The 27,703-nt window shown below is 33.1% G+C and overlaps 2 protein-coding genes across 4 annotated transcripts in view; both read left to right on the forward strand.

Moving 5' to 3' along the window:
* LOC145334652 (ets DNA-binding protein pokkuri-like) overlaps positions 1-15,327 on the forward strand; it is a 39,365-nt gene extending 24,038 nt beyond the window's left edge. Inside the window, exons 1-7 of one of the 3 annotated variants that reach the window (XM_080180197.1) lie at positions 4,669-4,945; positions 8,507-8,717; positions 8,916-9,032; positions 10,262-11,025; positions 11,223-11,386; positions 12,268-12,597; positions 12,917-15,327. In XM_080180197.1, the coding sequence (XP_080036323.1) occupies positions 8,564-8,717; positions 8,916-9,032; positions 10,262-11,025; positions 11,223-11,386; positions 12,268-12,597; positions 12,917-13,001 (1,614 nt within the window). In that variant the 5' untranslated portion in view covers positions 4,669-4,945; positions 8,507-8,563 and the 3' untranslated portion in view covers positions 13,002-15,327. Of the gene's footprint in view, positions 1-4,668; positions 4,946-7,324; positions 7,443-8,506; positions 8,718-8,915; positions 9,033-10,261; positions 11,026-11,222; positions 11,387-12,267; positions 12,598-12,916 lie in introns of those variants that run through there. The other 2 variants (XM_080180196.1, XM_080180195.1) reach the window with 2 other exon arrangements.
* A 10,097-nt stretch (positions 15,328-25,424) lies between these two features.
* LOC145333945 (uncharacterized) lies at positions 25,425-26,134 on the forward strand. The gene is made up of 2 exons (XM_080179202.1): positions 25,425-25,597; positions 25,817-26,134. Exons 1-2 carry the CDS (start codon positions 25,460-25,462, stop codon positions 26,027-26,029), a joined length of 351 nt encoding a protein of 116 aa, XP_080035328.1. The 5' UTR covers positions 25,425-25,459; the 3' UTR covers positions 26,030-26,134.
* The last annotated feature ends 1,569 nt before the right edge of the window (positions 26,135-27,703 follow it).

The raw sequence follows: 27,703 nt of genomic DNA on the forward strand, positions 1-27,703 counted from the left end.
ATGTAACGAATAGCCCCTTAAGGGGCGTTGCTATGAAAGGGACAATACCCGACTATTTATTTATCGCATTAATTATAGACAGCTTTTCGCGGATATTGAAATGAAAAATTATAAGATTTAAACCAGTTTTGATAGCAGCTACAATAATTTGCTATATAACCATGATAATGATGTTAGAAATAAAATTCTTCAAATAAGATGTATTTCTTTCTATATGTCTGTCTGTCTGATAGCAGCTGAATATTTATCATTTTGCTGACTTATAGTATCTGAATGTCTGTCTGTTTGTCTGCTTAATAGTAGATTAAAATCTGTCTGTCTATCTGTGTGTCTGCTTAATAGTATCTGAATATCTGTCTGCTTAATAGTATTTGAATGTCTGTCTGTCTATCTGTTTGTCTACTTAAGAGTATCTGAATATCTGTCTGTCTATCTGTTTGTCTACTTAAGAGTATCTGAATGTCCGTCTGTCTCTTTGTCTGCTTAATATTAGCGAATGTCTGTTTGTCTGCTAAATAGTAGCTGAATATCTGTCTGTCTATCTGCTTAATAGTAACTTAAAGTCTGTCTGTCTGTTTGCTTAATAGTAGCTGAATGTCTGTCTGTCTCTTTGTTTGCTTAATATTAGTGAATGTCTGTTTGTCTGCTTAATTGTAGCTGAATGTTGAATTGTTTGTCTGCTTAAGAGTATATGAATGTCTGTCTGTCTGCGTAATACTACCTGAATGTCTGTCTGTCTATCTGTTTTCTACTTAAGAGTATCTGTCTGTCTGTCTGCCTAATAGTATCTAAATATCTCTCTGTCTGTCTGCCTAATAGTAGCTGAATATCTGTCTGTCTGCCTAATAGTATCTGAATATCTGTCTGTCTATCTGCCTAATAGTAGCTGAATATCTGTCTGTCTGTCTGCCTAATAGTATCTGAATATCTGTCTGTCTGTCTGCCTAATAGTATCTGAATATCTGTCTGTCTGTCTGCTTAATAGTATCTGAATATCTGTCTGTCTGTCTGCCTAATAGTATCTGAATATCTGTCTGTCTGTCTGCCTAATAGTATCTGAATATCTGTCTGTCTGTCTGCTTAATAGTATCTGAATATCTGTCTGTCTGTCTGCCTAATAGTAGCTGAATATCTGTCTGTCTGTCTGCCTAATAGTATCTGAATATCTGTCTGTCTGTCTGCTTAATAGTAGCTTAAAGTCTGTTTATCTGCTTAATAGAAGCTAGATTTTGAATGTTTGTCCGCCTGTCAATCCGCTAAATAAAAGAAGAATATCTGTTTGTCTGCATTATAATAGATGTATAACAGTTTGTCTATTCAATAGTAGATGTATGTCTGTATGTCCGTCTGTCAGATTGTGTGTGGACTGTAAATTATATTCTTATAAATAGTTCTGTCATTCGTAGCTTTAAAATTTTATGTACTTTATTAAAAAACTAGTTGATGCGCCCCTAGCCTCTATGTATGGAAAATAACCTAAAACCACCACAACACATATATAAACCTACCATGAAATGAATTACTCATTGGGACAAGCCATTTCAAAGATCTTTAGCTACAGACAAATAATACTTTACTACTCTATATTATAGGATTTATTGGTTTGGACAAACTATTAGTGTTTAAATCTTGTTTAGGGGTAATTTTGTTTTTCGTAATTGGGGATGATACCATAAGATGAGTTCTAGATTTTAGAAAATCTTCTTAAAGGTCCCCGGGGTGGTTTTAATCTATTTTCTGTAACCTTTTTTTATGAGAGAGAATTTGTGGAGGCAAAATAGCTTTCTTCAGGGTACCATAAATAAACACACATTTGATTAATGGGGTTAAGGATGATTTATTGTCCATTGTCTCGTCCCTGTATCTCTGATTATATAGCTAGTGGTGAAGACTCAGAGAGAGGGAGGGGACATTAGGCTGTTTATTACACTAGTCCCCAAAGTTTTATAATAATGTTTTTTTATTCGTTGTCTTGATAACTTTGGGGACTTTAGTAAATTTTGATTGGTTTGTTTATTAATCTTACGTTACATAAGGAGTAATTTTATGTATCATCATAGAGGATGTACATTAATTTATTGGTCATTGTCCTATCCCTTTAGATCCCTGGTACTTCATGTGGGAACAGTTATTTGACTTTCAATAGCTATAAAAAAAAGCTTTATACAACACCCAATGTATGTATCTATCTATCTATCCTCCCCCCTCCCCCATCACTGGACCTCGCGATCCCATTTCCTAATTTTTAATCATTAACACCCCCCCAAGTCTTATAATATATTAATATCAAGATATAAAAAAATGAAAAAAGTCCATTGACTTAATAATAAACGGAACTGAATTATGATATCTCTAATTTCAGACCCAACCCCCACCCCCTCCCCCATCCCCCCATCTTTACAACGCCTATTAGTATTACAATGGATTTATCATTACTTGGATCTTACACCAGATTATAGAGTACTCTAATGAAGGGAAACTTGAAGCTGGCTAAAATAACGATACCCCTTTTATATCCCATCCCATCCCCTCCTCCTGGATTAACGATCAGTAAATGATGTCCATGTTAGCAATCTCAATTGACTTTTCCCCTGTCAATATATCCACGTATTTTCATATCCATTGATAACTCAGGCTTAGTTAGCAGCTACGCCCCTTTCCTTGTCCACCAACTCCCCCCCCCCCCCATTCCCATTTTTTTTCCGCCCCACTTGTGCCCATAAAGACGGAAATAGTTTTGAAACCTGTGTGTGTGTGTGTGTGTGTGTGTGAGTGGGTGATGGGGAGAGGGGAGAGAGGAGAGAGCTTAGGTGATAAGGGAAGCAACAGGCAACAACTCGGAAACTCTAGGCAACAGGGCAAGATATTTGAAGAAAAAAATATTTTTTAATTGTCTTAATTTGTAGAAAATATACCTAATTTGTCTTGTTTGTTATATTTTTAATAAAGTATTTATATCTATCCCTGAAAGGTTTTGGTTGTATTCCCCAAAAATCGCTGAGTAGTTCCTAAACCCATGCCTTTAGATTCCCCCTCCCTTCTAATCACAAATATGGGCTGTTTACCCCCTGCAGTTTTGTTGTGGAACTAGCAGCACTACCTGTGGAAGCATGGCACACACAAAATAACAATTGGCAAAATATTTGAAGTTTGTTGGGATTTTGACATTATACATACCAAATATGAAACCAGATAGACCCAAATAACCTGGAGGAGGGAATTCCTAAGTGAACTGGAAGAGAGAAAAAATCTTTTCAGTGAAGCTTCTACTGAGGCCCAATCCAAAGAAAAATGGAAAACCATTGTGCATGGCCTATTCTCTGAAAAGAAGAGTTAAATGGTGATGATGATTGGATATTAAGGAACAAAACTATGAAAGAAAATTGATTTACACCACTAGTTAGACTCATCTACTTTAAGAAGTTCAACTTAACATCCAGCTAAACTGCATTAAACTGAACAGGGTGCTATGTTCACCAAAATGTATTTCTAAATAAATTATGAAGAAAAGAATGTCAGTGAAATGTCAAACTCATATTTTGTAAAATAAGATCAAGACAGTGGAACCAAAAAAATGACATCATACAATAAAGTTGACCAATGAGAGGCCAGTATACACTGTAATTGACCAATAATAAAATTGATACCTGTCTCTCATTGGTTATTTTATCGTATGACATTTTTTTTGCCACTTTACGCTGTCTCAATAAAAACTACCATGTTTCAATTTTGATCTTCAATTTCAAGTTCATGCCTATTAAAAGTAGGTGGGTTGGGTTTATTTCTAAACCACCTTTAAATGTACAAGATTCTGGAGTGGAACTTATTAAAACTTTGCCAGAGCAAAGTAAGAATAAAAACATTGCTATCAACATTTTTTCTTTTATGCCCTCACCCTTTTGGCATAAGCATGCAATGCCCTAACCATGCAGAACTATCCTAATATCTTAGCTTCATTACTATCTTAACAACATTGATGCCAGTTAGCTTAACAATGCAAGAATTCTATCTGTTAAGAAAATAAAGTCCAATTTTCGTCTCATAGGATTTCAGTACCATAATTCTTATAAAATTGACTTAATTCTCTCAAAAAACACAATTTGTTTTGGATTTTCTAGTTCCCAGAAATGAAATATATGGAATTTTGTTAGCATAATGGTGTTGTTATAGTAAAGTATGTAAATTACTTAATTTTACAGTAATTAACTGTGCTAGGGTAAAACACTTGAAATGGGAAAAATTGATGGGGTTCAAAATTTATAATGAGGAGAGGGTCGAAATCATAGCATGTCCCCACTGGATTTAATTTGACATATGACAGGGAGGAGAGATTTTATTTTTCAAATTCAGTTTCACTCCTGAATTTGGATGGTGCAAACTTAAAATGAAGAAAAATGTTATTCTTGACATTCCATAAATTTTTTATTGTTTGCCAAAAGTGCAACAGTCTCTAAATGCAAAGTTGTCCACCCGCCCCCCTCCCCTAACTCTGGAAGCTCTCCATTTATTGCGCTTACCAGCACCCCTCACCCCCACCCTAGCCACGCCTTGTCTCCCTCCCCTGGCATAATAATTAAACCATCCCCCTGCCTGCAACCTTTCATGGATGGAGACATCCCTTTCCCTTTACTTCCTCTCCTCTTATGGCTTTAATTCGCTCTTTTTCTCAGTCTTCCATTGACACCCTGGGCGCGCAAGCACACAACACTTTTGCGGCGCGCTTATCAAATATTATGCGCTCAAAATTAGATAATATTTAAAGTTCTCTGTTATAATTAACTTCAACGAAAATATAAATAAAATAACGAATTTAATTAGAATTTCTGTGATGTTTTATTTTTAAATTAAGTGAAAAAAAACCTAGTGTTATATTTAAGTTATAAATCTTTGAGATAAAATCTACAACGAAGATCTTTTTATCAATTTTAAGATAATTTTTTAATTGGTAAGTTTTTTTTTATTCTTGTAATTTTCCATTAAAATCTTTATAATTTATATTAGGGAGGGCAGTAAATAGCCTAAAACCACTCTAGGGCTCGAATTTAAGAATTAAATCATTCCTAAAATTAAGTTTATTTATATTTAATGTTAAATTAATCTATTAATCTGAAAATCAAATATTAATGCTTTATTAAAAAGCAAGATAACGTCCATAAGTAGCAAAAGCAAAAAAGCACAGATGGACATACTGACAAATGTCTTAGTAGCATGAACGACAGACTGACGGACCAAGTAAGTTGTATAATGCATGCTCTTTAAGGGAAATCTTCACTGAAAACCGCAGTCTTATGAAATAGCTACTTAGAAAATCACATTCCCCTTACAACGAAAGGAGGACATTTCAAATTAAACAGTTGCTTCGCTCAAAACTGTACTAATATATTTTATATTTATACCGAATTGACGTAGGAATGACGTAAATAGGAGAGAGTAAAAGATCATTTAATATAGAAAAATAAGAGGCTACTAAAGAGGGAATAAAAAATTATTTTCATTTATTATACAGCAATGTCAAACTTAAGCTCTCCAATAAAGGTCCCGGGATGGCTTTAGGCTATTTTTTTTTAAATTTCAATATTTGAGGATTTATGCCATTTAATTGCCCTTCTCTCTCTAGGGCTCAGCTCCTAGTTTTATTAATAACAAAACTGTACTAATGTTGAAAAATAATCTTTGATGTTTCTCAGAGGGTCTTCTCTTAAGCTAAAAGATTAAACATTTATATATTTTTGTATATAAAAAAAAAAGACAAGGATAATAATATCTTTAATAAAATAGTTTTATTTGAAGGAAAATGGATTTAATTTTGTCCTTTCACAGAAATAAAGGCATGGGCTTCACATTTTCCTATGAAAATAAGATTTATAAAGATATTTACTGGTTATTTAAGGGTAGAATAATTATGGCTTGTACTGCCATTTTGAAATGATAAAAAAAACAGTAGGAAAATAAAAAGCGTAGTGTCCTTTCAAAGATAAAAGCATGGCCTGTATTGTCCTTTAAACGTGGCTTGTACAGTCCTTTTAAAATGGATAAAAACAAAAATGTTGTTCTACAGTAATAAAGCTAGGACACAAGAAATTAATATGTGTAGTGTCCTTTTATACGAAGAAACATGGCTTGTACTGTCTTTATAGAATTGATAAAAATAATAATGTTGTTCTACTTCTAGGAAGTACGTTTATATCAGTTAAAAATTAAGGGTGTAGTGTCCTTTTAGACAAAAAAAACATGGCTTGTACTGTCCTTTTGCTTTTACAATTGATAAAAATAAAAATATTGTCCTACTTCCAGGAAGCTACAACAGTAGAAGGAAATAGAGATAAGAGATTTTCTTAGGGATATAATAATTAATGGAGACAGCATTTTTATTTCAAAGTACAACGCTCAATATTACTCGCTTTTCTCTTACACATACAATGTAAACAATTTCTGTATTACAGTTAAATGTCCTTTTCCCCCTATAAAATCTTTCATTTTAAATGTAGGCAAAATAGATTTTCCTTTCCCTCTAAAGGCTTTATTGCCTGATATATGCGTCCAAAATATGTCCAACGCATTTATGGATAATAATTAATAACTCCAGTTATGATAAACAAAGTTTGGTAGAAAATTGAATCATATATCCATTAATATTACATCTATTAACAAATTTGTCTAGCCCAGGGAGGGAGTGGACATTGGACTGTTAATTAGTCTGGTACCCAAAGTTTTAAAATCCGTTATCTCTTTCATTTGCATGAAACTTTGAGGACTTAATTATTTAATGGCTATTTCATACTAGCAGTGTCAAATCTTTTTAACCGATATTAAATCTATGGAAGGGGTATTTTTGTATGTTATCACTGGGGATGTACATCTATTTATTAGCCATTGTCTTATCCCTTTAGGTCCCTGTGGTCTACCCCCTTCCAATAATATTTCTTTCCCCCTTTTGTTGTCTAAGAGTTATTAAATTTTATTATCAGTTATTATGTGTTGAATATATGTAAACTAATAAGAACTAGCTTCCGTAATTTCTGTGAAAAACTTATGTATTATACAATACACTTTTAAATAGTATAGCTACTCTATAATTAGGCATGTCTTTTCGTCGCTACTATATAATGTTAATTGGACTAATTATAGATATAGGAACATAGATTTAAATAGCTTTTTTCTATCTGATTTGTCATATTATGTGATTTATTTACAAAATTTCCCTATAACTAGAAAATAGTATATTGCCTTTAATTGATTTAATCTTGTTATTGCTGTGTTACTTAGGACTTAAAATTAATGTTATTATACAATAAAATGCATTTTGTCTCAACAATGGCTAACAGAAAAGTTAAAAGTTACATTGTTTTATAGAAATAAGATTAGATGTACAATTCCATATGGAAATTTATGATCAAAATGAATTTAATTTATTGGAATGGATTCTTTTTCTTAGAACAAGTGTATGTCCTTTTTGTAAGTAGCGCAGCTACTCTAGAATTATGGCTGGTTTGTACGTCCCTAATTAACAAACAAAATGATAACAACGATCTTTGAATGATATAATTGTTTCTGAGCTACTTATAGCTATAATGTTTCTAGGTAGTTTGTTATTATAAAATGTTAATTATGTAAAAATAAGTTTTTAATGTCCACAAATTTTCTCTTATTCTATCTATAAATACACTATTTAATATAAAATAAATTTATATTGTTTAGTAATACTTTTACTGTTTTATAATAAGTACTAGCGACTGCGCCCCAAGCATCAACGTGCTCTGTGTTCGAAATAGGGCCGGACCGGGAAAGCTTTAAGACTTAGTTATGAAATAGCATAAAACCACTCAATACCTTTTACAACCTTTCTATAGTGGAGACTCAATCGGTTCAGTGGTTACCGAGTTTCTAATTGAAAGTAGATATTATTAAAGTGTAAATAATACCACCACATTTCTACTGATAAGAAAAATATTGCACAAATAAATAATTTTTGCTACTTTTAATTCAAGATAGCATTATATTTATACAGTTAGGGTTATGAGAAAGCATGGCAATTTTATCGGTTGAAAAGTGTGAAAGTACTAGTTTGGAAAAAAACAATCAAATTTCATGAAAGTACCCAAAGTTCTTGAGAACTCGAATAAAATATCGTATGATTATAAAACTTTGTGAACTTTTGTAATTTACATCCTTGACCACTTTATTTAATACCATAAAGTCATCATAAACTATAAAATAGCCAATTATTCTGTGAAAACCCTAACTGTTAAAATTATATTTTCCTCTACCTATAATAAGCTTATATGTCAATAATAAAATTTATCTCTTTTCATCCTTTTATATAAATTAAATAGTAAAATATTTTTGTTTGTCCGTTATAATCTCGCTAACTGCTGTAGTGATTGTGTTATCTCCAATTGAGGTAATCTTTTTTTTTAGGTCTAGGCAGGTTTTTATCTATTTTTTTCTCTTCAAAATTTAATGAAAAACCAGTTGAAGACAAATAATTCATGTTAAATTTTTTTAGAATGCAGTTCACCTGAGCAACCTATTCCGTACAGCCGTCACCCTCCCGCCGGACGACATGAAGGTGCCGCCGATCACGCTGCCCGGCACCATGGACCGGCTGCCTCTGCCGCTACCGTTCTCACCCGACCTACTATGGCGGTATCCCAACCCGTTTATCAGCCAGCCGCCACCATCGCCCCTGGAGACACAAGTCAAAAGTGGACTGCCATGTAAGTTTTATTTTTTTTACTCCAAAATTTAAGTACACGTTCTCTCTTTCGTTGGTTTAAAAACATTGGGAACTTGTATTAGTACTTGTACTCAATTGTTTGGTACAAATTATCAGTGTCCAAACTTTTCCACCAATAATTTCCATCTACATAAATGATAATTTTGTAGCATAAAAATAAAGTAAAATGATTTTTAAGGTGGACTGCCGTCCGACCCCAAGAGCTGGAACAGGGATGACGTCACCGTATTTCTGCAGTACTGCGAAAAAGAATTCGACCTGGAGAAAATTGACATGGAAAAATTTCAAATGAATGGTGAGTTGCTTTTGTTTTAGTAGCGCAGCTACTCTTTAAACAATGCTTGTATGTACGTCCGAAAATAGCTTATCACGACTGGCCAAAAAAGCATATATATACAAACTATTCGATTCAACGGTTAGTGACATCTTAAGTTTCATACAACTGGACATAAAGACATAATTTTTCTATTTCATATACATTTTAAATGTTCAAATAAGTACCTACTGCGTATTTTAATTAAAATAAATTATTTTCTGTTCTATATAACTATTATTTTATTTTCTTTTAATGATTTTTGGAAATTTGATCCATTTTACGCACTAAAATTAGTTTTAAAAATATCAATGATTTTAAAAATTATGAAGGGGGGGTGGGAGGTTATTATTTCGTAATCTGTGTATTCAGGAGAATTGTTGTTATGACTTTTTGATAGCATTTGATGCATTATAAAAAACTTAAGCAATTAATTTAAAAATATCAATGATTTTAAAAACTAGCAAGAAAATGGGCGGGGGGGGGGGGTTAATATTTCGTTATCTGTGTATTCAGGGGGAAATTATTGTTATGACTATTTCAAAGCATTTTGAAATACTAGCCCCAAAGTTACTGATTACGACATATTCTGTTTCCCCCCCCCCCCTTCCCCTCCAACCCGTTACTTGTATGATATATAAGTTAGGAAATACTCAATTTTAATAAGTTGCAGTACAACAAATTTTGAAAATAATCATGATATTATTCAAATGACTATCTAGAATTATATTAAATAACGCATATACATCCTTTGCTAACTTTATTAAAAATCATAATTAGATTGAAATATTATGCGCCCTAAAATTTGTTTATATTCATTCATTTGCTAATGTACAAATAATCTATCTGTCTTTTCAGACTATTGAATTGTATTGTACCTGTCCAGGGAGGGGGGTGGGAGACATTGGGCTGTTTATTACACTAGTCCCCAAGGTTTTATAATATTGATTCTTCTACATGGGCTTTCCAACTTTTGGGACTTATATTGAATTTTGATCGATTGGTTCATTAGTTGGGGTGTCTAAACGTTTCAACCACTTATTGAAATCTGCAGAAGAGGCAATTTTGTGTATAGGGAAATACATAAATTTATCGGTTGTCTTATCTCTTTATATCTCTGATATCTGTTTATTCAACCATCTATCTAAAAATCTTTTGACTATCTTTTTTGCCTTTTTATTAACTCTTTAATCAAAACTTATATATTTTAGGCAAGGCTCTATGCCTGCTGTCCAAGACCGACCTGGCCGAACGTTGTTCCGGTGCTGGCGACGTCATTCACAACATCCTGCAACTTCTCCTGCGCGAGGCCAACATCCTCGCCTTCTCGCCCAGCTCGCCGCTGACTCCCAGGCCGCCCGGACTTATCACGCCCACATCGCCGTTTGCCGGGCACTGGCCGCTGCTGAACAGCTCGGCCTCCGAAACATTCCCCAACTTATCCCATTTAATATCACAAACCAACTCGGTGACGCTATCGCCAGCGCCGTCCCTAGAATCCGCCAACACGTCGCCGAAACAAGAGCTGGGCAGTAGTTTGGCGGCTGCCGTAGCGATTTCAAGCGCGGCCGCCTCACAGTCTCTACCTCCCATGCCGCCGCTGTACTTGTCACAAGCCGGCGGTGGTCTGTCGCTGACGTCAAGTCCCAGCCACAGCCTGCATCAGCCGTCTAGTTTAACCACAACAACATCAACCACCAATAGCAACAGCGACAGTGAAGACTCTATGATTGACTTGGGCCAGCGGTCACCCAACCCGACGCCCACCACGCCCAACCATCTTAGCTCTAGCAGCGCGATGGGCGGTAGCGGTTTGAACCCGCCACGGTCACCTAGCGGCCCCACTTCGTCAACCAAATCCGCGGATGAGAGGGATCCGCCGTCGACAAATGGACGGTTGCTGTGGGACTTTTTGCAACAGCTGTTGAACGATCCCGGACAAATTTACACTTCTTACATTCAATGGAAAAATAAGGTAAGCAATGTTGTTATTGTATCAACATAAGGGTTTAGTAAATTGTCATTATTTGAATAGCGTTAAGGGTAAATAATGGTTGATAGAATTGCGCCAAATGTGTATAATTTATTAACTTTTATAAATATCGATAAAAACAATTTTATTGTAACTCAATTATTATGTAAAGTTTTTTTAAAACATTTATGTTTTTACAGGAGACAGGTGTGTTCAAGATTGTAGATCCCGCCGGGTTAGCCCGTCTGTGGGGCATACAGAAGAACCATCTATCAATGAACTATGATAAAATGTCCCGAGCTCTGAGATATTACTATAGAGTCAATATTTTGAGGAAGGTTCAGGGAGAAAGACATTGCTACCAGTAAGTATTTTTAATTGGTTTGGATCATTTTTTTTCTGCGATTGCCCTATCTTCCAATTCTAAAAGTGCATCTCAGGAAGGAGGGGGACATTGAAATGTTAATTTTACTGGTTGGTACCCAAAGTTTTATTACATATTCTATCATACTTTTATTAAATATTTACCAGTGTCTAAACTTTTCAACCAACTATTTTAATCAATTTAATTTATCATCATTTGGGGTGTTTATATCAATTTATTGTACATCAAACAGATCTATAGTATATATGTATATACAGATAACTACCTCCCTTTCTTTTTCAAGGACCTCTTTCGTCTGCTTTTACATTATTTTCTGCCATTGGCTGTGTTAATATAAGCAACACCATTTTTTTATTTTTAATGACCCAATAGAAGGGTTGCCTAAGTTGGTTGCGATAAGGAGATACAGTTATTTAACCCCTTCTCTCTTTAGTGTTTTACTCTAATGTACATCAAAATAGATTTATAAGAGATTTATACCTAATTTCTTTTATTTGAAAAAATGAAAAGATAGTTAGTGTAAACTGGTTTTATTAATCTTTTGGAAAACATCTTTAATATTTTCTTCTTATTATTAACTTCTTTAGAATTATAAAAATGACGCATATTGTAAATTAAGTAAAAAAAATCAGATAGTTACCTAGTTTTTCAATTTCTTATTCTAATTGATTTTTTTATTAATTGAATAATTAACAAGTATAATTCTGTTCATAGGCAGCCCAGCCAAATATATTTAACATTTGGGATGTAGGTATCTTAAGGATTACGACAATGGACAATTATTTCATCCTCAAAGGTGATAAACCAATTTACTCAATCTATTGATTAAGTAAATGATATTAACTTTATTTTTTCTTAAGATTTTTGCGCAACCCAACCGAGCTAAAAAGCATCAAGAACATCTCTCTGCTGCGCCAGCAGATGGAGGCGCAGGCGGCGGCTCAACAGCTGGCCGCCCAGCAGGCCGCAGTCCTGAACAGCCGGACGCCGGTCAAGCATGAAGACCTGGACGCGCCCGTGTCCCCGCCCCACTCTGATGAGCCCACAGATCTGTCCACCACTTCCAACAGAGACCGGGAGGAGAGACAGGAGAGAGAGAGGGAGGAGAGGGAGAGAGAAAGGTTGGAGAGAGAGAAGTATTATACTCAGCTCATGGAGAGATATAATATTGAACGTTCTAGTCCTACAAGGTATACATAGATAGATATATAGATAGTTGTATATTTAGTAAGATAGAAAGATACTTAGATTGATTGAAAGACCAAGCTAAGAAAATATGCAAATTAAGTATTTAACTATTAAGCTTTTTATGGTGCCTATAAAATTGACGTTATACAATACAAATGTCCAATACACAGACTAAATTACCAACTGCAGGCCAGTATACATTTTAATTGACCAATGGTAGGCCAGTATGCTTTCATTTTTTTATAAACACTTGCTTCCTTAACCATCTGAAGAGTAGAAGAATTTGATGGAAAAATAAAATAATCTTGATAATTTTTTCAGAGATCGCATGGATGACCGCGAAGACGGGCCCCGTCATTTCGACTACCGCCAGCTTATCCCCCAGGTGTCAATCAAGACAGAATAGCAGCTTGCTCACTGGCATCAGCTGCTACAAAACCAAGTACTTCATAGTCACCACAGCAGCCAACACAACACAGCAAGACAGCTAGCAGCTGCAGCAGATTTAACTAAAACTGCCGAAAATGAGGGAGAAAATCTTATTGTCGTTACAACCAACACAGGTCTTGAAATTGAAGAGTCTGAAATTAAGATCACTGTTGAAGATAAATCTTCGCCCTCCCCAGCCGAAGTGTCAGAACTGCAAAAGCATTTCAAGAAAAGAGCTCTGACTAGAATTAATGATGGCCAAAGTGAGGCTGAAAAATCCGGAAATGAAAATGTTGGTGAGCCCTCCGGTGAAGCTACTGAAATTGTGGTAGAAATGGAGGAGGGAAATCCTGAAGAGAATTAAGTATCTGTTGGCTGTTCTTCCTGTCTGATGACCACGATTTTGGATGGTCTTGCTTAAAGATGTCCAACAGTTTTAGCTGTTCTTGATGAATTGTGATCACATTAGCTGTTCAAGCTGAATGATGACCACATTGGCTGTTCTTGCTGAATGATGACCACATTGGCTGTTCTTGCTGAATGATGACCACATTGGTTGGCTGTTCTTGCTGAATGATGACCACATTGGCTGTTCTTGCTGAAGGATGACCACAATTGCTCTTCTTTCTGAAAAGTGACTATTGAACCAAAAACTAAATCTGTTAGTGCCATTCTAGATTATTTTTCATCCTCATAGACAGAGACTATCATGGGTTGAAAAAAAAACAGTGAAAATTTTTTGAATTTACTAGTTGTCATTGATAAAATTTGTGTGAAACTCGTAAATTTGTACCCTAACATACAAAAATTATTTTGCTTTTAATAAAAGAAAGAGAAATATCTTGCCAGTTTCTTAAAGCCGCCATTTTTTTTTCTAAGCACACTGGCTTTTAGTAAGTTAAATAATGTGATTTCAATGCTCAAATGTTAATAAATATTGTTAAAATAAAATGATTTTAAGAGTTCTTTCCATATTTGTTGTTAAAGAAGGAGCTTAATGTTACAAAAATTATTTTAATGCCTCAGTTAAATTTATAATTTATTTCATTAGAAAAGTTTTTAAAGTTACATACTCTTAGATTTAGATTCATTTTTTGGGTGCCATATTAGTTTCATTCATTGCTGGCATTTTTCATTAAAATTACATGATAATTAAAAATAAAAAAGACCTTTGATTCATTAAAAAAAGTGTAATAACGTCCTTTTAATTCTATTAACAAAAAAAAAGATTTTTAATTAGATAAAAATCTGTTAAGGAAAATCTGTGATTTTAGATTATTTTTTTTTAATTTGATACTCTTCATATATTGTTACAAAAATTATTAAAAAAAACTTTCCTTTCCTATATATCCTAGGGGTTTTAATATCTTCCATATGCTTATCCCTATCGTTTTTATATGAAAATAAAATGTAATTTTTTATAACAATCCTGTATTAATTTTTTTCCTGTACCCTGTTAAACTTGGCTATATTGTGTTGACATACAATTTCAGTGGTCATTATGACCCGGCTGACATACCATCTTCATAGCGTTTTATTATCCAAATGTTGATATAACAAGAGCACCCAAGTTTGACTGGGTGAATTGTAATTTCCTTAACCTATATTACATATAATATTAATCAACTATTGAAAAACTAACATTATTGAATTATTATTTTTTTGCAATATTTTTTCCAATACTTCCTGAATCAAGTTCAGTTCTTGGTAAAATGTTGCTTGATAGAATGGAACATTTCAAAAAACTGGAATCTTTATAGTAAGATAGAGATAAAACAGGCGGATTTTTATGTCAGCCGTTTGGCCGCTAGTTGTCATATGTTAGGGATTTTTCTAAATGTTAAAATTAAGCAAAATTTCTATAAACTGTACTTGATCCAACTTCCTTAAATGTGCAACCGTAACTTTTCTGCATTTTCTGTTTAATAAAAATCAGCATTTTTAAATAAATTATAAATTAATGTTAAAAATCCTCGTACCATTATAGTTGGGGACATCAAACCATTTTTTTTGTCTTTGAAATATTAATTAAGATTACTATTATTTTATGCACATCTCCATACATTTTTATCTTTTTAATTATCAATAGAAACTACCTTATGAGTTAAAGGATTCATTAAAAAAAAATCTTTTATTGTAGTTTTAAGGAAAAGTAATTTGGTTTAATTGTCCCAACTGTAAGCTATCCTAATAATATTGTATAATTCCTATAAATGTTAATTGTTGTAATTTTCCTAAATATTTTTTTTGTGAAATCATCTAAAAATCATCTAAACTAAAGAAATAAAATTGATGTTATATTATTTTTTGTGTTTCCTTTTTTCAATTTACCCAGATAGCTTTTAAAAGCGAAGCTTTTCTATAATTAGGGTCGGTCCGTCCGTAACGGTTAGGTCTTTAAGTTAAATTGGACAGGTTAGAATTGTCCCATCGTTTTCAAACTTTGCATGATGATTCCTATAAAAGTTGGGTACGATTTAGAAAGCGTAGCAACTCTATAATCACTATAAGAATGTCCGTTATGTTATAAAATGTTGATTTATACCTTTTTTGACAAAAATATTTCATGTAATGTAATTATCTTATTTATCTGATTTTTCGAATACTGGTTCCTATATCAACAAAGAAAAATATTATAAGCGGAGTCCTAAAAATGTAAGAATGTCCTTATACAGTATACTGTATTTAATCAATTTTGCAACAAATTTACATACAATTTTGTTTAGGTATACTTATACATTTATATTCTGCATATTCAGAACTGACAAGTTTTAATGTTAGTTTGTCATTCTATTTGATTTTAAAGCTTCGCTTTTATGGATAATGTCATCCTTGTTAGAACAAAAATGACTACATTCATAAAAGCGAAGCTTCAAATTAACAAATAACTTGACGTTTTATAAACGGTAGAACAACAATCATTTTCAACACTAGTTTTAAAAGCTCGGTCCTTAAAAGCCTTAATAATTTGGTATAAATAGATATATAAGCGAATATATTGACAGGGGAAATGCTTCGTCATTTTAGCTTGCAATATGTGGATTTTATTTATTGGTCAGTTCATTCAGTAGGAGGAGATGAGGGTAGCCAGCTGCGAGTAATATTTTATTAGAGTACATGAAAATCTGGTGCAACATCCAAGTAATAGTATATACCAAAGATTCTCTAAACCAATAAGCATCCAGTATACAAGTTACTTGGTCTGTCAGTAATGCTCTAACTAAAAATTTGATTTACTCAGCTGCTGTTTTATATAGACGGCAATTTTTTTGTGAATATTCATCTGACCAAAGCGGATCACTTAAAATCTCTCTTGAGGTGTCAGTCAGTCGGTATGCCCTAGTGGATATCAAATTTTTAAAGAGTAAATGTGTTTTTTCTTATGCTATTAAAGATAGAAGCCTGATTTTTTGTGTATATTTATCACTAAAATTGTATTAACCTTTGGTACGGTTCTGGAATCTGAACTACAACAAATTATAATAGTAAATATTTTTTTTTCTCAAAAATAAACTGCTTAAATTTTTTGTGAAAATTCATGTAACAACTAAACATCTACTATTAGTATGTTCGTCTGTCTGTCTGATTCATCACTGTTCTACTTGATATGATATATACTACTAGCGAATACGCCCCTAGTGGCCTCTAGGGGCAATTGAGGAGAGAGTCTAATTTAATAATTAAATTTCTTATTTTAGATTTTAAAAGAAAAAGTAAAAAAAAATTTTGGGGGGGGAATTTTTCATTTTTTATAGTTATAAACCTTCCCGGGACCTATGAGAAGCTACCCTGTTAAGGAGAACCCGATCGGTTCAGCGGTTAGCGAGATCCTTCGGTACAAACATACAAACACACAGACAAACACACAAACATCCTGTTACCTTATTATAAGGATATTACTCTATATTTTTTAACATTTTGACTTTGCTTTGTTTTCTTGGATATTATCCAGGGTTCTAAAGGGATAGAATAATGAGAAATAAATTGATATACATCCCCAATGATAATACACAAAATTATCCCTTCTGTAAATTGCAACTAGTAGTTGAAACGTTTGGACACACATGCATCAACCAATCAAAATTCAATAATAGTCTACAAAGTTGTCAAGCCAACGAATAAGAAAACGTTATCATAAAACTTTGGGGACTAGTGTAATAAACAGCCCAATGTCTCCTACCTCCCAACTTTTGTTAACTTGTAACATTAAAAGATTATATATTTTAAAGTCCCCCAATTATTAGAGATAATTTATTTTGTTTATCTGTTTAAGGATTTGATGAAATAACATTAAATTATAGGTCCGATTCTATTGTTGGGGTAAAGTGATAAGTTAATCCTTTTATAAAAACTAGCGGTTACGCGCCTAGCCTCTAAGGGCTTTGCCCCAAGATGTTTGATCAAACAAATTTTTGATAAGTAAGACGAATGGTTAACGGACCCAACATGTAAAATCCTCAGAATGAAAAACTCAAGGCATCAAACTTTTAAATTTATTCAACGTTTCGAGGGCAAAACTGCCCTCATCATCAGGAACTAAACAAAAAAATAGCAATTAAAATTTATCAAAATATGCATTTTAAGTCAATTATTACTTAATATATGTTTTATAGGCATTTTTACATATAAAAAAAAAGAATTAAAATTCCCTATGGTTACACATTGATAACAAATAAAGTGAATAAATTTTTGTATTTTAGATTTAAAAGAAAAATTTTTTAAAAAAATTTTAGGGGGGGGGATTTTTTTTTGGGGGGGGGGGAGTATGGTTAACCGACCTCACTATTTTAATTTTAGTTTTAAAAAGAAAAAAAATTGGGGGGGGGGCGGGGTAAAGGTGTCCCACCCTCCAAGAGAATAGTTATAAACCTTCCCGGGACCTTTGAGAAGCTACCCTGTAAAGGAGAACCCGATCGTTTCAGCAGTTAGTGAGATCCTTCGCTACAAACAAACAGACAAACAAACAGACAGACATCGTTCTACTTTGTATTATTGATAACAGGATCTCTCTCTATCTGTGTGTCTATCTGTTTAGAAGGATCTCACTAATCGCTGAACCGATATGGTTCTCTTTTACAGTGTAGCTTCTCATAAGTCCTGCGAAGATTTTCTAAATATTTTTGGAGAGGGTATATCTAACCTCTCAAAGAAAAAATGAAAAACATCGGCTTTTCCCCCTCTCTCTCTATCTGTGTGTCTCTCTGTTTCGAAGGATCTCATTAACCGCTGAACCGATATGGTTTTCTTTTACAGTGTAGCTTCTCATAGGTCCTGGAAAGGTTATAGACTATTTTTGGTAAGGGTGTCTTCACCCCCTCCCCCCAAAAGAATATATTTTTTTTACTCTTTTATAACTCAAATTTAAAATAGGATGAGGTCAACTTTTCTCCCTCCTATCTTAAGTGCCCCTAGAGGCTTCTAGGGGGCGTAGCCGATAGTGACGACTAAAAAGTGGCCGTATCTTACATATCATCACATTATTAGTTACTATTAGCTACACTCCTCTAGGGGCACTCAATGTGGGTGGGTTAACTGTCCTCTAATTTTTAATTTGAGTTTTAAAAGAAAAAAAGGGGGGGGGGAGGGGTAATTATTCTAGTTGTGATTTATCTTGGGATGTTAGAGATACCCTTCCCCTAACCTATAACGGAGAACCATATAGGTTCAGCGGTTAGCGAGGTCCTTCGCTTTAGACTTTCTATAAAAAATAGTAAATCTTGATTGGGTTGTACAAACTAGCATTTACATATCCAAGTATCCCTGTATTTCCCCCCTAAAACCCTAGGAAATTTAAAACCATTATTGTTAACAATTATTAACCCCCACCCCCCTCCCAACCCCCTCTATCCCCCAAATTTGAAAAGTCCAAAACAATCCTTTTGCCTAAATCGTAAACATCAATTCCCCTTTACTACCTTATTCCAATAGAGATTTAAAAGAATAATCACATTTATTTTTTGTGTCTCAAAACAGATTTTTAAAAAAAGTATTAAGGGAGGGAGAAGACATTTGACTGTAAATTGTATTGGTACCCAACGTTTTTTCTATTCCGTTAGCTAAAAACTTTGGGTACTTTTATTAATTCTTATTGGATAGTTTAAACTAGCTGTGTCCAAACTTTTTAAATTATAATCTACCGAAGGAGTAATTTTGTTTATTATCATTGGGAATGTTCATCAATTTATACCATTATATTAAAAAAAAAAATTTTTTTATTTAAAAAATTTTAAATATTATTCTCAGAAACCCAAGACATATCATATAAAATAAAATTTAATTTTAAAGTCAATTAATGAAGAGTCTATTAATGTTATTTCTACTATTTCCACCTGTAATTATAAGATGGGTAGGAAAATAATATTTACACCCTTGGAATTTACTAATCCAAAATAATTGTACTCAATTTCTAATTTTCTTTGATTATCCATAATTAACACATAGAGTTTTTAAAAGCGAAGCTTTTATATAATTAGGGTCAGTCCGTTCGTTAATTTAGGCATGTTAGAATTGTCCTATCGATTTCAAACTCTGCATGGTGATTCCTGTAGTAATTATGTACGATTTAGAAAGCGAATCAACTCTATAATCATTACCAGAATGTCCGTACGCCCATTTTAAACATATTGATTTTTACTTTTTTAACAACAAATTTTTATGAGATCTAATTATCTGATTGATCTGATTTTTGGTATATTGATTCCTGAGACAACAACGTACAAAGTATTATATGAATGAATATATATTTTCGAATCTACATTTGATAAGATTACAATTTTATAAAAATTTATAATTTATATTACATGCAGACCATTATAAGCAAAGCAACTCTATAATCAAGTCTTAAAAATGTAAGTATGTTCACAATTAGTATCCTGTATCAAGAAGGTTTTCAACAAATTTACTTACAATTTTGCTTTGACTCTTATACACTTATTTTCTGATTATTTAGTTCTGACACTATACAAGTGTTAATGTCTATTTGTCCTACCGTTTGAGAGCTTCGCTTTTATGGATGTTGTCATCCTTGTTTTTGTAATATGAAATGAAGATATCTTCAAAACATTTTGGTGCTTTCCACCAAAAAGCACTTAAAATTATAAAACCATTGTATCGGTTAGGTCGTTTTCGAGATTTTATTTTAAAAAATTGAGAAGTTGTACAATGTAGTAAAAAGTATATTATGTCCATAAAATCTAAATGATATCTAAACAGATCCATCTCTTACATTACAATGACCCAGGCACCCTTTATTATTATTATACAGGGGATAGGACAATGAGGGATAAAATAATCCTACCTCAAATTCTTATTATACCAAATTCTTAAATTTAACTTTCAGTATATTACCAAAAGCAGATAGCTCAAACTGGGTTGGATTCGTCTAATAAGATAGTGCCTTTCTTTTTAAGCTATGTAATAAACATAAAAATCTATATAAATGTTTTCAGCTTTTGCAACGGCCAACCCTGGTTTTGAAAGTACCTAACCATGCGTATATTATGCGAATAAAAGTAAAAATATTATTTTTTTGTATGCTTATTTTGAAATATATATCTAAAGAAATTAAAAACCTAATACTGTTCTAATTAGTGTGTTTTAAAATGTTGATTCCCGTAACAATAAGGCACAAGAATATAATTTACAAATTGCATCACAAATGAAAACAGCTTGTCTTGCATTAATCTATCCCCGTATTCATGGATGATAATACTTACCTATCTTCCTATTATCTACCTATCTATTTATCTATTTACCTATCATTCAGAGTGCTTAGATAAAACAATTGAAGAATGGAGGAAGTTGGAGAGGGAGTCGACCCTTCGATTCCAATTTTTATTTTTGAAAGCGAAGCTTTTTTATAATTAGGGTCAGTCCATCTGTCCGTCCGTACGTCCGTCCGTACATCCGTACAATGGTTGGCTCTTTTCTTTAATTTAAACAGGTTAGATTATCCTATCGATTTTAAATTTTGCACGCTGATTCCTATAACAGTTAGGTACGACTTAGAAAGCGTAGCAACTCTATAATCGTTACCAGAAAGTCCGTACGTCCATTTTAAACAAGCAGAATTTTTAAACTTTTTGACAACAAATTTTTGTATGTTAAAATTATCCTATTCATCTGATTTTTAGAACACCGATTCCTATTACAACAAGGTACTATGTCATAAGCGAAGCATCTCTATAATCAAGTCCTAAAAACGTCCTTAAACAGTATTGTGTATCTAATCAGTTTTGCAAATTCATTTCAGAGCTTCGCTTTTATGGATGTTGTCATCCTTGTTAAACTTGTTATTAAAAGAGGAGGTATTTTTTTCTAGGGGCAATTTATCATATGAGGTTAAAGGTAATTTTTTCTAAACTAGTCATAAACCCTTATTGGACCTATAAGAAGCTTCAGTGCAAAGGATACCAATATCAGTTGAGCGGATAGAGAGATCCTTTTCTACAGACAGACAGACACATAGGTTGACATCTTGTTACTTTTATATAAGGATTCAAACTTATTTTAATAGCTTACAAGACTGGGATATTTTGGTTCGCAGGTTCCATAAATGACAATACTAACTTGCTGTATAATACTTCATTTTTCTTTTTATAATCACTGAAAGCCCATTCTTTTCTGAATTACTCCTAGAAAAACACTTGTTTATCAACTTAGTTCCTCATAATCAAGTAGGGGTGGGGGAGGGGATGGGTATTATTTTCATAGTAGAACTCAAGATGAAAAAAGGGGTTATTTTCAAAAGGGGCAATCAAAATGAATATATCTATAATACAAAGTAGAATGATGTCTGTCTGTCTGTCCGTCCGTCCGTCTGTCCCTTAAGATCTCGGTAACCACTAAACCGATCTGATTCTATTCTTAAGGGTTTATACCTATTGGTCTTGTGGTGGTTTGAGCTATTTCCCCCCCCCCCAAAAAAAAAAAAAATTCTTGGGAAACTACTTCACATGAATTATTGGCGGCAGCACCAGTTTTTTTTCTTAAATTTAAATTTTTTTTAAAATAACCTCATGGGGCAAAGCCCCTAGAGGCTAGGGGCAAAACCCCTAGTATATATATATTGTATTACTTAGATCTTACACCAGATTTTCATATACTCTAATTAAATGAAATATGCAACACGTTAAAATAACGATTCTCCCTTTATCTCATCCCCTCCCCGCCTACTAGATTAATGAACTGATCAATAATTGAGCAAGCTAAATTGAAGGCGATTTTTCCCTTGTCATAATATCCACGTATATTCTACATCCATTGTAATCAAAGATTTAGGGATAATACACCAGAAGGAAAAATAATACTAAGATGATTATTGAGGCAAAATGTATTTTATCTATATCATAAAGTAAAAGGATATCTGTCTGTCTGAAATTTTGCGACGGACGGACCGACCCTGTATGTAGAAAATCTGCGCCAAGAAAAAATGGGGGGGGGGTATAACTACTAATACAATACATCATGGTTAGGAGAAATAACTTCCTGCTACCCCCTTACATCCAAATAACCCCTTCGGACCTCACCTCCCCCCCCCCCCCCAATCCTTTTGCTTATTAGATCATAACAATTAATCGATATATTACTACTTGGATGTTGCACCAGATTTTCATGTACACTGATAAAGTGATGCTCACAGCTGGTTAAAATAACGACATCCCCGACCCATCCACCACTTTTACCCCAACCCCTCCACTTTCCACTGGATGAACGAACTGGCCAATAAATGAGGTCCATATCAGCGAGCTAAATTGACGACAAATTTTCCCCTTGTCAATATATCCACGTATTATCTATAATACAAAGTAGCTTGATGTCTGTCCGTCCGTCCGTCTGAAGCTTAAGATCTCGGTAACCACTGAACCGATTGGATTCTACTCTTCAGGGTATATACCTATTGGTCCTGTGGTGGTTTTAAGCTATTTTTTTGGGGGGTGGGACACCCCCAACCCCCCCAAAAATGAAAATTTCCTCCCCCCAAAAAAAAATTTTCATATTTTTTTCTAATTTTAATGTTTTTTATGTTTTTACATATTTTTATTAATTTTTATTAATTTTTATAAAGTTTTATATTTTTTTATACTTTTTTATATTTTCTTTATATTTTCAATTATTTTTCTTCTTTTTAAATTTCTTTTCTTCTTTTAAACTTTGTATTATCAAATTCAAAAAGATTGTGAAAACTTCCTTTTCCTGTGAGGGCGAAGCCCCAAAAAGACTAATGGCAAAGAAATTTTAAAAAACAATAAAAAAAAGAAAAATTTCAAAGGTTTAAAATAATATAAATCAATATAAAAAGTTATAAAGAGTTATAAAATGTTATAAAGAGTTATAAAATGATATAAAGAGTAATAAAATGTTATAAAATACAAAAAAAATCTAAAAATATGTAAACAAAATTTTTTAAATTCTCCCCTGAACCTTCAGAAATAAAGCCCCTAGAGGCTAGGGGCGAAGCCACTAGTATATCCATATTACAAATACCCTTTTCTCAATTGCCCCACAAATATGTTTATCCCTCTTTTTAAAAACGAAGCTTTTCTATAATTAGGGTCGGTCCTTACGTCCGTAACGGATAGCTCTTTTTGTAAATTTAGGCATGTTAGAATTGTCCTATTGTTTTTAAACTTTGCATGATGATTCCTTGGGTTGGGTACGAGTTAGAAAGCGAAGCAACTCTATAAGCGTTACCAGAATGTCCGTATGTCCACGTTAAACATGTTGCTTTTTAACTTTTTTAACCACAAATTTTTATGTGATAGAAATTATCCGATTGGTCTGATTTTTGGAATACTGATTCCTAGGACAACAAAGTACATTGTTATAAGCGAAGCATCTCTATAATCAAGGCCTAAATATGTAAGTATGTCCTGAAACAATATCTTGTATTTAACAGTTTTTCAACAGATTTACTTACAATTTTGTTTCGTTTATACATTTATATTGTAATTATTCAGTTCTGACACTCTACAAGTGTTAATGTTCGTTTGTCCTACTATTTTAGAGCTTCGCTTTTATGGATGTTGGCATCCTTGTTTTTTGATGTTTCTAGTAAATTTAATGATTAAGACTTAACAAGTGCAATTATCAGGGATCTTAAGGGATAAGACAATGTACTTCCCTAATTATGAGAAACAAAATTACCCTTTCTGTAGTTTAAAATTAACGGTTGAAAGTAAGGACACTACTAGCTTGGAACCAACCAATCATAATTCAATAAAAGTTTCTGAGCCAACAAATATAGTCCAATGTTCCATTCCTCCCTGTAAATCATGGGCTCAACTGTAGAATCTCCCCCACACATAAAACATGGTCTCAACTGAAGTATAATCCCAATAATTATTATAAAGCACAAATCATTATGAAAAGTTTTAAATGGATACGACGATTATAACATGTCCATATAAATGTAAAAGCTAACCGTTAAGGGCGTAAAGACCGATTTTTGATGAAGAAAAGATTCGATTTTTACATCCTACATGATAAATGTATCAAGAATTTCATCAATTTTTAATCCTCCCGTAAACCCAACCAACGTAATCCCCCGCATTTTTCATGCGGGGATGGTTTAGCGGTCATCATGGCCAATCTACCCCCATCCCTCTTTAATAGCGCAGCTTTTCTATAACAAGACTACGTCCGACATGTCCTTCTTTTAAAGAAATAGATCATAATTTTATATTTTAAAAAAATATAAAGATTAATTCAAAGAAGTGTTTTATTTATTGATTTGTTTATCATACCTGCAAAAAAAAAACTATTTTTAAAAGCGAAGCTTTTCTATATTTAGGGTAGGTCCGTACGTCCGTACGCCCGTCCGTCTGGAACGGAAAGATTTTTCCGTTAATTTAAGCATGTTAGAATTATCCTATCGATTTCAAACTGGTCATTCCTGTAATAGTTTGGTACGGTTTAGAAAGCGTTGAGACACTATAATGGTTACCAGAAGGTCCGCACGTCCATTTTAATAATGTTTATTTTTAACTTTTTTAACAACGAATTTTGATGTGATAAAATTTTCCTTATGTAGTATGTCCTTAAACATTATCCTGTATTTACGCCGTTTTTCAACAAATTTACTTACAATTTTGATTCGACATATATACATTTATGTTATGATTTTTCCGTTCTGAAACTCTAAAAATGTTAATATTCGTTTGTCCCATCGTTTCAGATCTTCGCTTTTATGGATGTTGTCATCCTTGTTTTACTATAGGTTTATTTCAAGAAACATTATAGTATTTAATTCTAATTGCTGCTCTACTTACATAAATAATTGTCCTTGTTTCGCGTCGTCGCTAGCAACCATTTGACCCTTTTACTCGCATCATATGTTTAATAAAACTTACCCCGCCCACTTTTTAACATTATATAAGCAAAGATTTTTAATATTACGATATTAGTTATTTGTAAATATATTTATAAGCAGCTACAATGTTCTACATGAAGCCTAGCTATCAAGTTGTCCTCTCCGCCGCCGTTTTACTGTCATGGAAGCTTCTCACAGACGATCGGGGCCTGCTGGCCTTTGTGCTGTTCACGTCAGTCGTCATGATGGTGTTGAACCTCGAGGTAATGGATATAGAATACGTGGATATATTCACAGGGGAAATTTGTCGACAATTTAGGTTGCTTGAATAGATTTTATTTATTGGTCAATTCTTTCATTAAGTAGTGGATAGTTTAGAGGGAATTTATGGGGTATATAGCCAATCTAGCCAGTTGCTAGCATTTATTAGGGTATTTACAAATCTGGTGCAACATCCAAGTAAAAATATATTAATTATTCAGGTGTACTTGATACTTGGCCTTGTGTTGGTCCTTGTGTCGTTTAAAGATTTTCTTCAGTGGACACTCTGTCTGGCCGTTTGTTGTATGTACAGCTGTCTCATGTACTGCCTGTGGCTGGCGGATTCCATAGGGGACAGGTTTCTGGCTGCTGAGGATTCGAAAAATTTTGCGGCACCCTACCATAGACAAAGTGTAATAAACAATGATAAATGAATTATTATTTTGAAATCTATATAAAGCAAAAAAAATATTGATCATAATACTGAATTGTAAATATTGATAATTAGTTTTTGTTGAAATAAAATTTACACAATTGTTTTCATTATTTTTTTTCTATTTTCGACGATTTTTAGCGACTGCGTTCTTGGCCATCATTATAGAATGGATAATGTTAAGCTTGACAGGGGAAAAGTTGTCCTCAATTTTGCTTGTTAATGTTGACCTCATTTATTGGGCAGTTTTTTCATCCAGTAGGAGGGGGGAAGTGGTATCATTATTTAGCCAACTGCGAGTATTACTTTATCAGAGTACATGAAAATCTGGTGCAACTCCCAAGTAATAATATATCGATTTATTTTTAATTTGAATAGCTTATTTCTACTTATGGATGGACACAAAAAAGTCAACGCTAATCTTTTAGTTTTGTAACAATAAACCAAGCACAGCAACTCTATAATTAGGTTCTCTGAAAGGATGTTTATATCCGTTCTAAAATAAAAGATTTAAAACACTTGTTGTTATTCTGTTTCCTCCCACTTATTTAAAGCATTTTAATTTTTCCCCTTTCTGAAATATTTTCAGTTTAAAGGGAAAGTATTTCTACAATGTTAGAAAGTTAGAAATTCTATTAATATGTAACTCCTATTAGAACAAAATAGTTCTTGTTTGATTTATCTAAGCTACTTTTGTACATTAAAATAGGCGTTTTCACTCAAACTTAACCTAAAATTAGCCTATGAAGTTAAAAAAAGCTTCCTTAAAAAATCTTTTTTATATTTATAAATGTCTGAAAACCTCAAATCATCTAAAGTATTATGGCGAGATATTAATGGACGAACAAAAAATATCAAAAGTTAATATAAAGAATTACTGACTGAATGACATACATGTCTTCTTAAGTAGTCTGTTATGTTTAAACAAAATTTGCTACAAATTCTTTACCCCTTTATAGGAACACCAAAGTAACGCGACGCTCTACTAAATCGGAAGGAAATAGAAAACCGTTGGAAAAACGGCGGATTTTACAGATTTTTTCTGTGTTAACTGAAACGGAAAGATGACAACAGGTTCAATTTTCTCAGGCTTTTCATATTTAAGGGCGTGATGTGTAGTTTAATATTGGGGGGGGGGGGGTACATCATCAAGTTTTACAGTAATATTTAGTGATCTTAAGGGATAAGACGAGGGACAATAAATTGTAGATTTAAATCATTGGTAGGTTTAAACCAACAAATGTAGTCTTGTTCAAAATTTGGGTGCTAGTATAATTTACTGTGCATTGTCTCCTCCCTAACTGCTAGAATAATATGGTAAAAATGCATTAAGGAACAGAACTAAACAAGGATGAAAACATCCATAAGTAGCGAAGCTCAAAAATTATGAATGGATATCGGGAAAAATTACTATAAAGCAGTGTCATGCAATAAACATTAATCTTAATAAAATAGGGAAATCAGGAAACCTTAAAAATCACGCAACCTTAAAAATCACGAAAATTACAAAATCTAGGAATCGATCTAGCACCGCAAATAATAGACAAATCTTAATGAAACTTGATATTAATATGTAGAATATGAGCATATTCAATCCCTGAAAATTTCAGCCGCAAATACTGAATAGGAATCGAGAAAACCATAGAAAATCTAAAAATCTAGGAATCGATCTAGC

This window comes from Acartia tonsa, chromosome 12, assembly GCF_053477335.1.
Source record: "Acartia tonsa isolate MP-2025a chromosome 12, ASM5347733v1, whole genome shotgun sequence".
In the NCBI taxonomy this organism is placed as follows: domain Eukaryota; kingdom Metazoa; phylum Arthropoda; class Copepoda; order Calanoida; family Acartiidae; genus Acartia; species Acartia tonsa.